Source organism: Mesoplodon densirostris, chromosome 7, assembly GCF_025265405.1.
Source record: "Mesoplodon densirostris isolate mMesDen1 chromosome 7, mMesDen1 primary haplotype, whole genome shotgun sequence".
Classification (NCBI taxonomy): Eukaryota; Metazoa; Chordata; class Mammalia; order Artiodactyla; family Ziphiidae; genus Mesoplodon; species Mesoplodon densirostris.
Genome location: NC_082667.1, coordinates 59119536 through 59137605, shown reverse-complemented (window position 1 = coordinate 59137605; position 18070 = coordinate 59119536). Strand labels below are relative to the sequence as shown.

The window sequence follows — 18070 nt, the reverse complement described above, 5'->3', positions numbered from 1 at the left end:
TAAAAGTAGACAATTTAGGATCCAATGATACATCTTTGTAATAGAATATTATTCAGCTACAATATGATATTTGCAATGAGTTTTTTTTTTTAGTAAACTAGGGTATAGATTATGTTATAATATACTGGAAACAAAACTACTTCTAAAATTGGATGCAGACCATATTAAAATTATTTTTTAAATACATGGATAAAAGAGAAATATAATGAAATGTTACTGTACTGGCTGTCTTTGGGTAGTGTTGATTTTGTTTATTTTTAAAAATAAATTTATTTATTTTATTTATATTTAGTTTTGGCTGCGTTGGGTCTTTGTTGCCACGCGCGGGCTTTCTCTAGTTGCAGCGAGCAGGGGATACTCTTCATTGAGGCGCGCAGGCTTCTCATCGCAGCAGCTTTTCTTGCTGCGGAGCACAGGCTCTAGGCATGTGGGTTCCAGTAGTTGTGGCTTGCGGGCTCTAGAGCGTAGGCTCAGTAGTTGTGGTGCACAGGCTTAGTTGCTCTGTGGCATGTGGGATCTTCATGGACCAGGGCTTGCACCCATGTCCCTTGCATTGGCCAACGGATTCTTAACCACTGCGCCACTAGGGAAGCCCTATTTGTTTATAATTTTCTATCTTCTCCAAAAGTTTTGCAGTAAGTATGCCCTCCCTCCCATTTTTAAGAAACAGTCCTGGGCCGGGAGAGGCCACAACAGTGAGAGGCCCGCATACCGCAAAAAAAAAAAGAAAAAAAAAAAAAAAAAGAAAGAAACAGTCCTCACAGACTCAAATAGGAGTAGCATATCATGAGAACTATTTATATTTTGATTAGGAAACTTGGGGCCAAAGATGTTAGTATTTGTCAGCAAGCCCAGTGTTTGTCCACAGATATTTTCTGGTGCCTCCAATATGTACATGCAATAAAGATGCTGAGAGAAACACAATGCTGAATCACACAGGGATTCTAAAATCAAAGAGCATGATCTGGGGGTCAGATAAACACATCTGTAAAGAACTATAATACAAGTGGTAAAGTCCAAAAGGGAGGTATAGGAAACTAGGTTGAATGGAGTTATCAGTGTAGTAGAAGCAATGGGTATATAAATAGGAGTGGTTGGAATGGTAAATTGGAGATAGATCATGAGAGCTATGAATTCCAAGGAAAGGAGTATGTTGTTAAATTGGAAGGCTATAAGTAGCTATTGAAGGTTTTGGTGTGTTTTTTAATGTTGTTTCTTAAATAATGATCTCCATGATATATACTTCAGGAAGGCAGCTTTTGGAAATAAACTGGAGTGGGGATGAGACTGAAGGCTGTAGATCAATTAGAAGCCAGCACAATAGTTCAGGTGAGAGACAGTGAAAGTGGATCTTGGGAAGTAGATGTGGAGGTAAAGAGGAGGAGGCATTCAAATAAAGTCAGATAACTGGAGGATTGGACAATTGGGGATGAAGGTTAGAAGCTCCTATCTCAGTAGGTCAAGAAAGTATTCCCGGGGCTTAGAACACAGGTTCTGGGCTTCTAGAAAGATTCTCAACTGAGTTGAACATGTAGCTGCTTGGTGAGAGGCTCTTTGCACCCTCTCCCTCTCTTCTTATGGGCTTCTAAGATCTCACTAACCACTCGCGCTTCCCTCTTGCAGCCTCTTCCATCATCCTTTCTCCCTCTCTCCGGAGTTAGGTAATCCCCGCTCACTTGGCCCAGCCCTGCACAAGCAGAAAACTCCTGGTAAAGTACAGGCTGGGGAGTCAGCACCATTTCTTTCTGGCTTTTTTTAGGTAGCCAGCTCTCTTCCGCCTCTGGCCTTCTTTTTTTTTTTTCCCCCTTTCAAGTATGATTTTCTTTGTACCAAAACTATACCAAAAAATAGAAGCAGAAGAGTCCTACTTGAAGCTAAAATAGTTTTCAGTTGGAAGTAGCTTAATGCATATATTTTCACTTAAGCCAAAAATTAGAGCTATTTGACATCCTTGGGAAACTTTTTATAATAGGTACCACAGAATTATTACTTTAAAGGAAGTTTAACCTGAGATCAAACATATTCTTTTTAAAGGGCCTCCTTTTATTCTCTTTTATTCTCTCTTGTTCCCTAAAGCTTTCTCTGATGTGGTTGTGCTGTGGGCTGGAACAGATATTTTTAAAAGCTTTTAAAGACAACTGGCTTGTAAAAATAAAGCCAGAAAGGCAAAAGTTTCTCCATGCTTTTGTGTGTGTGTGTGTGTGTGGTGCAAGATCTGGAAAAAAAATCTAAAATCCATAATTATATCTAGAAACCTATAAATATTCACTCATTCATTATTCCATTTAACATTTTAGGAACCTCATTGTGTTCTACAAACTGTGCCAAATGCTGGGGATACAAAGAAAAATGAAGAATATTCCTTTAAGAATGTGCTACACAGGACTAAGTATAATATTAAGTGGACAAAGATTGGGAGACATCTGTCTTGAGGGGGAGGAGAAATTTACAAAGCTGAAGAAGTTGGTGTTTCAGTGCATTTAGCCTCCATTCTTATCTGGGAAAAGACTGACCTCATTGTTAGTTCCTCAGTTAAGTTGCTCGGGGCCCAAGTTCATGTGTGTTGTGTAAATGCCAATTCACCAAGTGTTGGTTTGAGATTTAGGATTGGCAATGGAAGGACCTCAGAGCTTCCAGTTTGCTTTTTGCTGTTGTTGACCATAAGAATGGACTTCCAGAGCTAATAAAATCTATTGTCATTACCCTGTTTTTGTCATGTACAAGGTGTTTAAGCTTAGGCAAGCCACCTATCTTCTTCCCTTAGTTTTGTCATCTACAAAGTGAGAAAACATACCTATCATCCTACCTTTGGTAAAACTGCATAATGTTCATGTAGGTGGTTTGATTATCTTTGTTAATATTTGAGGTGGAATAAAAAAGAATACTCTTTTAAAAATGCTCACAATTGGGACTTCCCTGGTGGTCCAGTGGCTAAGACTCCGAGCTCCCAATGCAGGGGGCCTGGGTTCGATACCAGGTCAGGGAACTAGATTCCACATGCCACAACTAAGAACCCGCACGCCACAACTGAAGATCCCACACTCGGCAATGAAGATCCTGCATGCCGCAACTAAGACCCGGCACAGCCAAATAAATAAATAAATTTTAAAAAATGCCCACAATCTAGTGGGAAAGATATACAAATGAGCAAATAGTTACAGTATGCTGTGTTGAGGACATGAAAAATAGGCCAGAGAAGTATAGTGGAGGGACAATACCATTCCTGTGAAATGCATGCAAGAGGCTAAATAGGAAAGGTAACATTCAACTTGTGTCTTGAAAGAGAAGTAGGAGGGCTTCCCTGGTGGCGCAGTGGTTGAGAGTCCGCCTGCCAATGCAGGGGACACGGGTTCGTGCCCCCGTCCGGGAAGATCCCACATGCCGCAGAGCGGCTGGGCCCGTGAGCCACGGCCGTTGAGCCTGCGCGTCCGGAGTCTGTGCTCCGCAACGGGAGAGGCCACAACAGTGAGAGGCCCGCGTACTGCAAAAAAAAAAAAGAGAAGTAGGAGTTTTCCAGGTGGGTGAGTAAAGAAAGGTCATTTCAGCAGAGAAAATTGCAGGTACAAAGGCAGGGAGGTGTGAGAGAGTATATCATGGTTGAAGAATTACAGGAATTTATGTTGACTGGGTTTGTGTTGAAAAGGGTGGCAAATGAGGCTAGATACGTAGACAAGTTCTAGAGAGTGAAGGACTTGGTATGTTGTATCCAGGAGTTTGGACTTAATCCTATAGGCTACTCTAGGGAGCCACTAGCCATATGTTGCTATTTACATTTTAAATAAAATTAAATTAAAATCCAGTTTCTAGGTTGCACTAGTCACATTTCAAGTACTCAATTGCCATAGGTGGTTGGTAGCTACCATACTGGACAGAGCAGATAATAGAACATTTACATATTTGCAGAAAGTTCTGTTGGACAGTACTGCTACAGGCAGTGTGTGGGGAGCATTAAACATCCTTGGGCAGGGAAGTGACACGGTCATATTTGTTATATTTGGGATTAGAAATATCACTCTGATGGCAGCATTAAGAATGGCTTGGAGGAGAGAGAGAGAGGGATTTGTCAAATCATTTTAAAAGTGAAGTGATCATAATTTACTATTTGGTTACCTCTTCCTTAGCCCTACTGTCTTAGCTGCCTCTCCTCTAGTATCCCCGCATCATGAAGGCAAAACTATCCAGAATTTAGGCCTAAAGGATTTACTTCAGGCAGCCCTTACAGGTGGCATTCAAATGTTCCATCCCTTTTCTTCTATTTCTCCCAATGGGGAGGTCACAAGGGATTTGTTGAGCCTCAATCTATTTCCTACTCTAGGCTGATGGCCCAAGAGGCTTCTAGAAAATAAAGAGAGGGGAAGCAGCATATCATATGCCTGGGAGAATGGGAAACTGGCTTATCTGCCACCTATTTGTAGACGGGTACTCAGTACTCATCCCAGGATATAACTCAGAATGTCCCTTACGGCCCACATCTAATCAGGCACCATTCCTGGTCATTATACCTCCTTAACATCACTTATATTAATTCCTTTCCATCTCTATCAGTGCCTTAATTTAGGGCTTCCTTCTTCTCTCTTATATTACTCCCTTAGGGAGCTTCCAGGTTGATGAGCACCTGAAGATTTGGGGAGAGTGGTGTGCTCAGAGAAAGTATGGAAGCTCCTCCTCCTTTCCCCATACTTTGCCCTATGCATCTCTTCCATCTGGGTGTTCATCTATAGTCTTTATCATATCCTTCTATAATAAACTGGGAATCCAGTTTAAAAAATTCCTCCCTTAGTCTTCTGGCTGGACTCGCTGGCTCCATTCTCTCCTCCACTATTCCATTCTTCACTGGCTCCTGACTGGTCAAATCTTCCCCAACCCTTTGGCCTAGGATTTAATGATGTGACTCTGTTCTTCCTCTCTAGTCTCTTTTCTCACCATTTTTTCTCTATGTCTACATTTCAGCCAAACTTGAAGCTCCCCAGACATTCATCACTCCCTCTTTTTCAAAACCACATAGTGAGTAAATGGCTGAAGCAGGATTTGATTCAATACATATTCTCCCATCCTTATGTCTCTACAATGCCACTTGTGAAAGTGCAGACAGAAATGCTATTGTAGAGATGGGTTAGAGGTAGGAGAAAAAAGAGCTAGAAGAAGAGGAAGATTTCAATCAGTTCACCAGATGCATATTACCATGGTTCAGGCCCTGGAGTAGATACTGGAGATACAAAGACAAGTCTATAGAAGGCTGAAGCAAGAAGGTAGGAGCCTTAGTACCTGGAAAGTAGCCTGTGTTGAGGTGTGTCTTGGTATCCCCAAGAGAGTTTTAGTTTTTAGAGTCTGGAGACAAAATAAGTCAGAGAAGCTACAAAATAATAGATAGGGAAGGATATCTGATCATATCTGTATGAAAGTGTCCTTCTGGAAAGTTCAGTAAGCTCACATACTTTTATAACTCATGACATAATCAACAAAGCTTGGCAACAATAATATAGATTCGGGGCTTCCCTGGTGGCGCAGTGGTTGAGAGTCCGCCTGCCGATTCAGGGGACACGGGTTCGTGCCCCGATCCCGGAAGATCCCACATGCCGCGGAGCGGCTGGGCCCGCGAGCCATGGCCGCGGAGCCTGTGTGTCCGGAGCCTGTGCTCCGCAACGGGAGAGGCCACAGCAGTGAGAGGCCCACGTACAGAAAAAAATATATATATATATATAGATTCCAATAGATTAATAGATATTGCTAAGGTATCTTTACATCCATGTATGCTGATTTCACCTCCCTTTTGGGTCCTTGATTCCTGACCTTTTAAAGTATTCTAGTTTAAAAGGGAAGCCTTTTACTTCGATACATAGAACTAATTGTCCTCTTCTTTTTACCTCTTCCCTTCAGCTTCCTCCCTCCTCAGAGTGTATGAACAACACAAAGATGGATTTGTATGTTACCAGATAGCATTTACCTGGACTAGACAAGGAAAAAACTCTCTGGCTTAGCCAACCTGCCCTTCTGGAAACCTGTATTTGCAGTCCTATGGAGCCGAAGGAGCACAGGTGCTGAAATTAGCCAGCTCATCGCTTACAGTGTGCCTTATGTTAACTAGGTAACTTCTCTGTGCCTCTGTTCCTCATGTATGAAATAAGTATAATGATCCCCAGCTTCACAGGGTTATTGGGAGAATAACCTGAAAAGATCTGACCTGACACACTAAGAACTTGAAGTGTTTTGTTTTGTTTTGTTTTGTTCTATTTAAAAATTCACTTCTGGGACTTCCCTGGTGGCACAGTGGTTAAGAATCCGCCTGCCAATACAGGGGACACTGATTTGATCCCTGGTCCGGGAAGATCACACATGCCACGGAGCAACAAAGCCCGTGCGCCACAACTACTGAGCCCACGTGCCACAACTACTGAAGCCCATGCTCCTAGAGCCCATGCTCCGCAACGAGAAGCCACCACAATGAGAAGCCCGCACACCGCAACAAAGAGTAGCCCCTGCTCGCCGCGCCGCAACTAGAGAAAGCCCGCGCACAGCAAGCAATGAAGACCCAACGCAGCCAAAAATAAATAAATAAATAAATAATTTTTAAAAAATTCACTTCTAAAAATCCCAACAGTTTTTAGATACCCATGCAGACAATAGCCTGTGGTGGAGCTATGACTTGTCTGCTATTTCCCCAGGAAAAATGAATTGCCATCTCTATGTTGCCCCCAATACTTTACACACAATTTTGCTATTTCATCTGCCATACTATGTATTAATTACTTGTTACTTTCTCTTTCCCATGTTTGATTGTGAGCTCCTCAAGGACTGACATCCTGTCTGATTAATTCATTCCAGCATCTGGCACAAGATGTGTAGATCCGACTTCTAACCTCTATGTAAAAGCTGATTGACCCTAAGTGAATTTTCCGACATTCAATTGCCTCATAAAAATTGATAATAACTATTTTTTATTTGAGTGGCCGCTATGTGCAATGCATTATGCTCAGTGCATCATTTAACTGTGAATTTGTCTCTTTAGGTGGTCTCTTAGCAACTCTTCTCCACAGGGGTTAAGGGCTACCTTTGGAGGATGTAGATTTACCTACATAGCCCTTTGTAGCTCCTTGGAATTTCATCATAGGAAGGATTGATAAAGCAATAGGACAAGGTACCTTGGCAGGGTTTCTGACAACAAAGGAAACTCCCTGTTACTGAAGACCTATTCATATTTACCAGTTTTTACAACTTTTCCTTGCTAAGTACAAAAATAATAACAAAAACAGTAGCAGCAGCAATAATAACAGCAACAATAAAAATAACTGCATATTTGTTATTTCACTTGATGTTGACTTTGTAACCATGCACTCCCTTCATACAGAGTTTATATGTATATCTCTGTAACTGGAATTCCTCATTGCTTTATAATTGTTTACAACTTGGTCTCCTTACTAATCTCTATGAGCCACTTAAAAATTGTATATATTTAAAGTGTAAAATATGATGATTTGATATACATATGCCTAGTGAAATGATTACTACAGTCAAGCTAGTTAATATATCATTTCCTCACATAGTTAGCTTTTTGTGTGATGAGAGCACCTGAAATCTACTCTCTTAGGCTATTTCCAGTATTCAATATGGTGTTATTAACTATAATCATGCAGTACATTAGATCTCTAGATTTATTCATCCTGCATAACTGGACATTTGTACCTTTGACTAACATCTCCTCATCTCTCCCCTTCACCCCCACTGCCCCAACCCCTGGTAACCACCATTCCGTACTCTGCTTCTATGAGTTTGACTATTTTACGTTCCACATAGGTGAGATCGTGGATTATTTGTCTTTCAGTGCCTGGCTTGTTTCATTTAGCATAATGTCCTCCACGTTCATCCATGTTGTCACAAATGGTAGAATTTCCTTCTTTTTAAATGCTGTTGTAATATTCCATTATACATATACTGTTTATACTGTTTTTGATAGTGACTGTACAAATTTACATTCCCACCAGCAGTGTGCAAGGATTCCCTTTTCTCCACATCCTCACCAGCACTTGTTATCTTCTGTCTTTTTGATAATCGCCATTCTAACCGGTGTGAGATGATATCTTGTGGTTATGATTTGCATTTCCCTGATGATTAGTGATGTTGAGCGTCTCTTCATATACCTATTGACCATTTGTATGTCTTCTTCTGAGAAATGTCTTAGATCCTTTGCCAAATTTTAAATCAGGTTAGTTGTTTTCTTGCTATCAAGTTGAGTTCCTTATATATTTTAGATATTAACTCCTTATCAGATGTATGATTTGCAAACATTTTCTCCCATTCCATAGGTTGTCACTTCACTCGCTGATTGCTTCCTTTGCTGCACAGAAAAACTTGTAGTTTGATGCAATCCTCTATGAGCCACTTAAGGGCAGGGACCATGTAAATATTCATCTCTGTCTTCCCAAGGTTCAAAGGATTGGCACAAAGTCATGCTAAGTAAATGGTTGATGCGTGTAAAATAAGTAAATGAATGTGTGCTGTGACATTATCTCATGTGAGATGGGGTATGTCAGAGGGAAAACACTTTGTATAAATGAGACAGTTTGAAACTCAGCTCTGTCTCGGTCGGTTGGCCCTAGACAAGTCTCTTAACCTCCTGCAATATCCTTACATGTAAAATCCAGTGATAATATCTCACTAACAGGCTTCTTATGAGGAGTAAATTGATGCTCTGAGCATAATGCGCTGTACATAGTGGTCACTCAATAAAAAATAGTTATTATCAATTATTATGAGGCAACTGAATGTCAGAAAGGCTCACTTAGGGTCATTCAGCTTTTAAATAGAGGTTAGAAGTCAGATCTCCACGTCCCGTGCTAGACGCTGGAATGAATTAATCAGGCAGAACTTCGGTCTCTGAGGAACTCGCAATCAAACACGGGAAAGAGAAAGTAACAAATAATTAATATATAGTATGGCAGATGAAATAGCAGAATTGTGTGTAAAGTATTGGGGCAACACAGAGATGGCAATTAATTCTGCCCGGAGAATTCGCAGCGATTGTGACACGAGCTGTAGTGGGCGATTTCTAGACACTGAGCCTCAGAATCTGCCGGAACCAAAGTGCTGCGGGAGTTGAGTGAGTCTCGGTCGGATATTGTTACCGGACCGGATTGAGGCCGTTCCGTCAGTGTTTTCGGACGCCCAGCGGTCGCGGCTTCTTGGGCCGATCTTCAGCTGGCACAATTACAGGCCGCGCAGCAGCAAAGGATGAATGGAGCTCTGGGAAAGGTAACGTAGTTTCCACGCATGCTGGGCGCGGGGGAGGTGGTGAAAAGAGCTGAGCTGCGAGGTGGCCGCGGGGCTCTCGCGCTGCTGCAGACGCCCGGGTAAGAGACTTGGGAGAGAGCAAGGCCCTTCCCAGAAGCACGTGCGGCGCCTTGTCAAAGGGTTGCGCTTAGTTGTCTGCTCCCGGGGCGTTAACCCGCGCGCCACGCCCCCCTTCGCGCTACCCTCGCCTCGCATTGGCCGGAGCCCCGCATTGGGAATCACAGCGGAATAGGTCCAAATAATATGTACGACCTTGAGCAGGTCATTTTAATTTTGCTTTAGGTCATCAGCTTCCAGATTTTTTTCTAAGAATACCGTTTTGACTCGCTGAACAGATTGGGATGTGAGGCTACTTGGCGACAAGGGAAGGGTAATAATAAAAAAACATTTTTTTTAAATTTTATTTTACAAATTTAATCAGTTATACATATACATATGTTCCCATATCCCCTCCCTTTTGCGTCTCCCTCCCACCCTCCCTATCCCACCCCTCCAGGCGGTCACAAAGAACCGAGCTGATCTCCCTGTGCTATGCGGCTGCTTCCCACTAGCTATCTACCTTACGTTTGGTAGTGTATATATGTCCATGCCGCTCTTTCACTTTGTCACAGCTTACCCTTCCCCCTCCCCATATCCTCAAGTCCATGCTCTAGTAGGTCTGTGTCTTTATTCCTGTCTTACCCCTATGTTCTTCATGACTAAAAAAACATTTTTACTTACAAAACCTTAATTACGTGACTGCAGTAAAACCGTGTGAACCACGTAAAGCATTCCTTGACTTTCCCTTGTCCTCTTAACAGATTTCAGCTGTGCTTTTTCAGTTGTACCATGCTGCTTAGAATAATGACTTTTTTTTTTTAGTAATTCATGGTAAAATTTTATTCGAGGGATTAATTTGGAGACTGTACTCCATGATACACAGCATGATCATTGCTGCTCATGGATCTATTGGTCCTAACTTTGGGGCAGCCCCTGAATGTCTCTAGGTTTGTTTCCTTAAGGTCCCAAACCTCACTTCATGCTTAATGAAGTAACTCTCTGTTCTTCACTTTAGCCAAATTGTGAGAATTTAACTAGATCTGGTGAAAGGATAATAGAAAAAAATCAAAGTTTTAAAATTTAACTGTTAAAGATGGTCAGATTGGTGGCTCCATGCTCCTGCTCTAAGAGCCTTGATTCTGAGGAATGCTGAAAGGGAGGGATCATTGTTCAGGGAATACTGTTTTTGGCCATTCTATACTCCTGAACAGCCCATGGAAATCTGTCATAGGCTATCACCTAAAGATACAAGGGCATATAGGGCCCCTCTGGGTCTGATGCCACTGTTCCCTTCCAGACTCCTTTGTTATTGACTTCACTCTTCCGTTCTGCCCTATTGCTTTGGCCAGGTAGTCTCTTCTTTATTTACCAAATGCTGATTCCTAATCTTTGATCTTATGGAGCTTTCTCACTTGGAATGCCCTCACCTTTTTCACCACCTATCCAAATGCTCCATGGTTCAAGGCCCAGCTCAGGTCTCATCTTTTCCTTAAAACCTGTCAGACCATTCCAGCCAAAGTGCTTGTTTATTTTTTGAACTCTTAGCTGGTATTATCTTTTGGCATCTAATCATATGCAGTCTTGTGACCATCCTTGTCTCAGCCTGTCTGGAAGTGTTAGTTAATGCTTTACATTTATAAGGAAAACACATGGGATTTGCATCAGACCTGTGTTCTATCTCTTGCTAGCTGTGTGACCTTAGGCAGGTTACTTGACCTCGCTGTGCTTCAGTTTCTTATCTGTAAATGCAGATAATGGTGCCCATCATATGGAATTGTTGTAAAGATTATAGAAGATAATGTAAATAAGAGTATTTTCTAAGTGTGAAGGACTATACAAATAGGAATATTGATATTATTCTATAGTTAATAAACTGCTTTCATTTCCATAATTTTATTTGAGCTTCATGATATGAGATAATACTGGAAGACACAACAGATAAGGAGGTGGAAGCTACTGGTGCAGTGTCTGATACATAATAGGTTCTCAAATACTTTACCAAATGCCTGAATGAATGAATGCCTTGCTTATAGGTCAACAGTCTCTTTTGTGGTAGTGCTGAACTTGAGCCTAGATTTTCTACCCCTCCTAAAACCCCACTGCCTTTCCTCTTCTGAGTATTTTGTATCTCCCTAATTTGATAATAATCTTGGTTTCTCTCATCTGTGAAATGAGGAATGAAAACCTTCCTTGACCGTCCCAGTTGTCAGTCCTTCCCTTCTTTGTGACCTGTGCAGCCCATTATACTGATCTCATTTCAGTGTAATAAATAATTTGCACATCTACTTTCCTCATTAGAAAGATTGAGGGTAGAGACTTCCCTGGTGGCCCAGTAGTTAAGAATCCACCTGCCGGGCTTCCCTGGTGGTGCAGTGGTTGAGAGTCTGCCTGCCAATGCAGGGGACACGGGTTCGTGCCCTGGTCCAGGAGGATCCCACATGCCATGGAGCGGCTGGGCCCGTGAGCCATGGCCTCTGAGCCTGCGCGTCTGGAGCCTGTGCTCCGCAATGGGAGAGGCCACAGCAGTGAGAGGCCCGTGTACTGCAAAAAAAAAAAAAAAAAAAAAAAAAAGAATCCACCTGCCAATCCAGGGGACACGGGTTCGAGCCCTGCTCCGGGAAGATCCCACATGCCGCAGAGCAACTAAGCCTGTGCACCACAACTACTGAGCCTGTGCTCTAGAGCCTGCGAGCCACAACTACTGAGCCCACATGCCACAACTACTGAAACCTGTGCTCCTAGAGCCCATGCTCTGCAACAAGAGAAGCCATCGCAATGAGAAACCCACGCACCACAACAAAGAGTAGCCCCCGCTCACCGCAGCTAGAGAAAGCCTGCACGTAACAACGAAGACCCAATGCAGCCAAAATAAATAAATAAAAATAAAATAAAATAAAAAATTAAAGAAAAAAGAAAGATTGAGGGTAGGCAACTGTATTTTCTTCATGTCTGTATATACGCAGCCTACAGTGTACTTGACCTGATAAATATTGAATGAATAAGTGAATGAAAAAATGTTGACATTATGTGGTAAGTACACAGTAGAGCTGGGACTAGAACTGCAAACTCTCAGCTCAGTGCCTGGGACCCTAAGAAATCATCTCAAATTTTAGATGAGTGAGAAGCTCAGCTTTACTGGAATAAAACTGGGCGGGATCACATACCTCTTTAGGTCAACAGAAGTAGTAAAGCAGCGTTGATCCAATTAAGACACTAATGCTGATAGTCATCTGACTTCAGAAAACATACTTTTTTTTTTTTTTTTTTTGCGGTACGCGGGCCTCTCACTGTTGTGCCCTCTCCCGTTGCGGAGCACAGGCTCTGGACGCGCAGGCCCAGCGGCCATGGCTCACGGGCCCAGCCGCTCCGCGGCATGTGGGATCTTCCCAGACCGGGGCACGAACCCGTGTCCCCTGCATCGGCAGGCGGACTTTCAACCACTGCGCCACCAGGGAAGCCCAGAAAACATACTTTTTGATCAAGATGGAAGGATGGTGCCTGTGGAAGTCAACATGCACAGGGAATTGGTAGTGACTCACCTGCTGAGTTACTTTGCAGAGAAAATGGATGGTCCTGGAGTGTCAAGCTCAGGTCTGGATGTCACTCACCCTCAGATTACCATTCTTTTCGGGGATTACCATACCCTTGAACCACAAGGATATAATTAGGGGAGGGGTGGTGATCACAAAAGATATGCTAGCCTTACCATCCCAGAAGGAGCAACCTTGGGGACTGATCGCGTAGTAAGATGTTTTCAAATGAAAACAATGAAAGCTAACATGGAGCAGAGTTCATATAAACAAATAGCAGTGAGGATTGAAAAAAATGACAAATCAACAGACATGAATTAGGAGGACATAAGAAGATATGAAACAGGAGGACAGAAATTTCAGAGGGCCTAGCAGGGCAGGGAGTCCAAAAGCCCAACAAAATGGTCAAGAAGTTGGCTATTTCCTGGTCACTACTAGACTGTAAGTTCTGGAGGACAGGGACATTTCTCTATTTTATTCATGGTTTTATCTTCAGCACTTGTCACATACTAAAGTACATTGTTTAATAAATGAGGAACTGAACAATCACGACAGTTATTGTCACTGCTCCCAATTTGACCATTAACAATGTGCCTTGCACTTGCTAAGTCCTTTTCATATAATATCTAATTTAATAGTATCAACAACTCTATGAGTTTTTGTTTTTTTTGTTTTTTTATTTAACTTATTTTTTTATACAGCAGGTTCTTATTATATGAGTTGCTTTATAACCTGTTTAGAGATAAAGAAGTGAGGTTTGGAGAGATTTACTAATTTGATCAGCAAATATTTATTGAGCACATGCTATGTGCCAGAGTATGCTAGATGCTGGGATGTAGTAGTTCCTGTCTTCAAGGAGCTTATATTTCCAGCAAAATAGACTAATTAAACATATAACTACCTTTTGCTGTATACCTGAAACTAACAAAATATTGTAAATCAACTATACTTCAATAAAAAAAGTATAATTACTTAACTAATTGTGATAAATGCCTCAAAAAAAAAAAAAGATTCTGTGTGCTATATGGTGTGTATAACAGCAGAATTCAAGTAAGTCTGAGCAGTCAAGCAAGTTTTCTTGGCGATGTTACACGACTAAGACTTAAAAAATAATAGAATTTAGACTGGGAGAGCATGTGCGAAGGCCCTGAAATGAGAACACGTTTGGAGTTCCAGAGGGCCCAGAGGAAATTGGAAGAGAGAGAAGCAAGGGAGCTTGTATCAAGGGAGAGTGTGAGGAGTATGGAGATGAGAGTTGGGGAGATGGTAGGGGATTGGACTTACATTTCAGTGACCACAGTTGTTTTGAAACATTTAAGTCCTGGAGGAAGGTAGGGAATTGGGCTTAACAGAGCTCAGCTGTGGCCTAAAAGTGCCATCCAGCAATATGGTGTGAGGCCAGATATTCCTTTCTTCCTCCCTTCCTCTCAATTTCTCTTTCTCTCTTTCTTTCTTTTTAAAATCGAGATATAATTCACGTACCATGATATTTACCCTTTTAAAGTGGATAATTTGGTGGTTTTTAGTATATTCATAAAGTTGTTCAGCCATCATCACTAATTCCAGAACATTTTCATCACTCTAAAAAGAAACGTTGTACCCATAAGCATATACTCCTCAATTCCCCCCTCTGCCCACCCCCTGGTAACCACTAATCTACTTTATGTCTCTATGGATTTGTCTGTTCTGGTCATTTCATATAAATGAGATGATATAGTATGTGAGGCCAAGTATTTCTTTTCTTTTCTTTTTTTGATTATTATTTTTGCAGTACGCGGGCCTCTCACTGTTGTGGCCTCTCCCATTGCAGAGCACGGGCTCCGGACGCACAGGCTCAGCGACCATGGCTCACGGGCCTACCCGCTCCGCGGCATGTGGGATCTTACCGGACCAGGGCACAAACCCATGTCCCCTGCACTGCACCACCAGGCAAGCCCCAAGTATTTCTTAAGTGACTTGCCAAAGATCATACAGCTAGTAACATGGAGGAGCTGATATTCAAACCCAGGTCTGTGTGAATCTATAACCTGTGTTCCTAACTGCCTAAAGACTCAGTGCAAAGACGGGCTTTGATAGTCACCATATTAAACACATTCAGAAGAGAATGGCCAAAGGAAAAATTACAATCAATTTCGAAAGAACTTAGGAAAAGGTCAGCTCGAACACCACGTATTAGCTGTGTGCATCAGACATATTAATTAACATTTCTGAGCTTTGGTTTCCTCACAGTAATATGGGGGTAGAAATATCTACTTTACAGAATGGTTGTGAGGGTAAATGCAAATGATGTTTGGCATAAAGCAGGTGCTCAACAAATGGTAGGATTATTTAGGCTATTATTATTATCATTATTATATGAATTTCGCTGCTATTAAATTGGTATTGTTCTTTTGAGAGGTAGTATGGCAGAATGGAAAACATGGGTTTTAGAGTCAGATTTGGTTTGAATTCTTGGCACCTCTTACCAAACCTATAACTTTAGGCAATTTACCTAAGCCTCTGTTTTTTCTTCTATAAATAGAGGCAATTATTTCAATGCCTCTATTAGAGGATTGGTGTAAAGATTGAGCAAAGTGCTTAGCACAAAGGATGTACTCAATAAGTGATAGTAACAATGCTATTTTAAATAATATTTGTTAATATACAAATATATTCTGTTAATATTCATAAGACAGTTGCTTGCCTCATGGGCCCCTTACCCACTTCTGTCACCATCCACCCCAGGGCTCTGGTGTCTGAAGCTACTCACACACCATAGATTTTGCCCCGTGACTTCAGTTCTTAAGTAGCTGTGTAGTCCTTTTCTGGTTCCTGACTCCCGAGCTCATGGGACAAGTATTTTTGTAACCCACTGCAACAGCTCTGTCCTCATTCATTCATTCAGTAGAGTCACTGGCCTTTTCTTCCATTTGGTCCAGAGCTGGAGCTGCTCTTCATTTGCTGACTGCGGGGAGAGAATATTTGTGGATATAGTCCCAAAATAGATTACTTTTGTCCTGATAAATGATGCTGAGCATTGCAGGGGAGAGGAAGCACGTTTCCCAGAGCTGAAAGGGAGAGTTCACACCACAGTTTGAATGTCTTCCAGACAGTTGTCAACCTTTAAAAAGGTTTGCCTTTTAGATAATTAAATCCATAGCTATTGTGGAGACTCAGAAATATGAACAATTAAAGTGAGGAAAAATCAGTCTCATCTAGATCTTTCTTCCCATCCAATACCTCTTCTGTATGAAGTGACCCATTTAAGAATACATTCTGGGGCTTCCCTGGTGGCGCAGTGGTTGGGAGTCCGCCTGCCGATGCAGGGGACACGGGTTCGTGCCCCGGTCTGGGAAGATCCCACATGCCGCGGAGCGGCTGGGCCCGTGGGCCATGCCCGCTGAGCCTGCGCGTCCGGAGCCTGTGCTCCGCAGCGGGAGAGGCCACAGCAGCGAGAGGCCCGCGTACCGCAAAAAAAAAAAAAAAAAAAAACACAAAAAGAATACATTCTGTTCACTCTGATTTCTATTCTGTTTGTCGTGGTTGATAGATCTTGCACCTGGAGGGACGTTGAAGTCATCTGTTCTAACTCCAGAGAGGGGAAGATTACTAGCCAATCACTAGTATGGTGACCAATGTGGGAGGAGCCAGCCAGAGCTCCTCTGTCCTGGGGCTCCCAGTTGCCTGCTCTGTCTTTTATTCTGGCCAATAAAAGGTTAAGCATATTCTACACATGTTTACAAAGTCTTTTAGTATCTGATTTAATTGTCATTTTTAGGATTGTCTGCATACTTTGTCCTTCCTTCTGTTATTCATATCCTTCCCAATCTTCATGACCTCACATTCTCTGAGAGACTTTTCCTAAATTTGATCATTTCCCCCGCTGAATTCCTAAACACTAATACATTCATTTATGGCAGAGAGGGTGTAGAATAGTGGAAAAATTATAGGCTTTGGAGTCAGAGAAACCTAAGATCCTATGCTAGTTCTGAAAGTAGCTGTTTGACTTTGGGTAAATTACTTAATCTCAGTTTCCCCAACTGTAAAATGGGATAATAATACTTATCCTGTAAAGGAATTATGATTTAGACACATGGTAGGTGCTCAACAAAATAGATGTGGGTGGTAATAAATGGTAGCAATGATTGTCACTTATTCACTTCTTCCTAATCATTTATTTATTTACTAAAACAACAGGAAGATGATATGACTCTTGCCCTTGATCTCTTGGTTTAGCATAGTGGCCTATGGGTGATGTTAAGAGTTTCAGTGAATCTCTTGAAGTAGTATGCAAACGTTTTTTCCCCCTTACTTACTTAATTTATTTGGTTCTACATACTACATTTAAATTTTTTTTTTTTTTTTTTGGCCACACCATGCGGCATGTGGGATCTTAGTTCCCCGACCAGGAATCGAACCCGTGCCCCTTGCATTGGGAGCGTGGAGTCTTAACCACTGGGCCACCAGGGAAGTCCCCACCTGCTACATTTAAAAAAATTGAAGTAGAGTTGATTTACAGTGTTTCAGGTGTACAGCAAAGTGATTCAGTTATATATATATGTATATATATACACATATTATATATATAGATTCTTTTTCATATTCTTTTCCATTATAGGTTATTATAAGAATATAGTTCCCTGTGCTAAGTATGCAAACTTTTGTATATTCGTGTCTATATGTATTTGTCTGGGGAGAAGGATCATGATTTGGGGGAGATTATCAGCAATATCTGATCTATAATACCCCAAAAGCTAAGAACTTCTCCTGGCCATCAACACCTGGATTCCCTGCCAGAGGTGCTTGTTGTTTGTGCACCTATTTTGACTTAATCATATAATACTGTGGTATTGCTTAGCTGTTTAATACAAATGTGTATTCATATCTTCAGCCATTCAAATTCCTGTAAGACAGGGGTTGTGCTTACATTTTTTAAACAGCTTTATTGAGATATAAGTCATATACCATATAATTTGTCCATTTAAAGTATACAATTCAATGGCTTTTAATATCTATAGAGTCGTGCAACCATCACTACAATCAATTTTAGAACACTTTCATCGCCCCAGAAAAAACCGCATATCCCTTAGTTGTCATCCCCAGCTCCCCAGACCCCCCCAGCCCTAGGCAACCACTAGTCTTTCTTTCTCTATAGATTTTCCTATTCTGGCTATTTCATATAAATGGAGTCATACAATATTGGCCCTTTGTGACTGTCTTCTTTTATTTAGCATAAT

At 41.7% G+C, this 18070-nt stretch overlaps 1 protein-coding gene across 1 annotated transcript in view; it reads left to right on the top strand.

The window, feature by feature from the left end:
* Nucleotides 1-8980: 8980 nt before the first annotated feature.
* MRPL48 (mitochondrial ribosomal protein L48) overlaps nucleotides 8981-18070 on the top strand; it is a 52163-nt gene continuing 43073 nt past the window's right edge. The window contains exons 1-2 of the mRNA XM_060105194.1: nucleotides 8981-9029; nucleotides 9134-9246. Of these exons, the coding sequence (XP_059961177.1) occupies nucleotides 8981-9029; nucleotides 9134-9246 (162 nt within the window). The remainder of the gene's footprint in view (nucleotides 9030-9133; nucleotides 9247-18070) is intronic.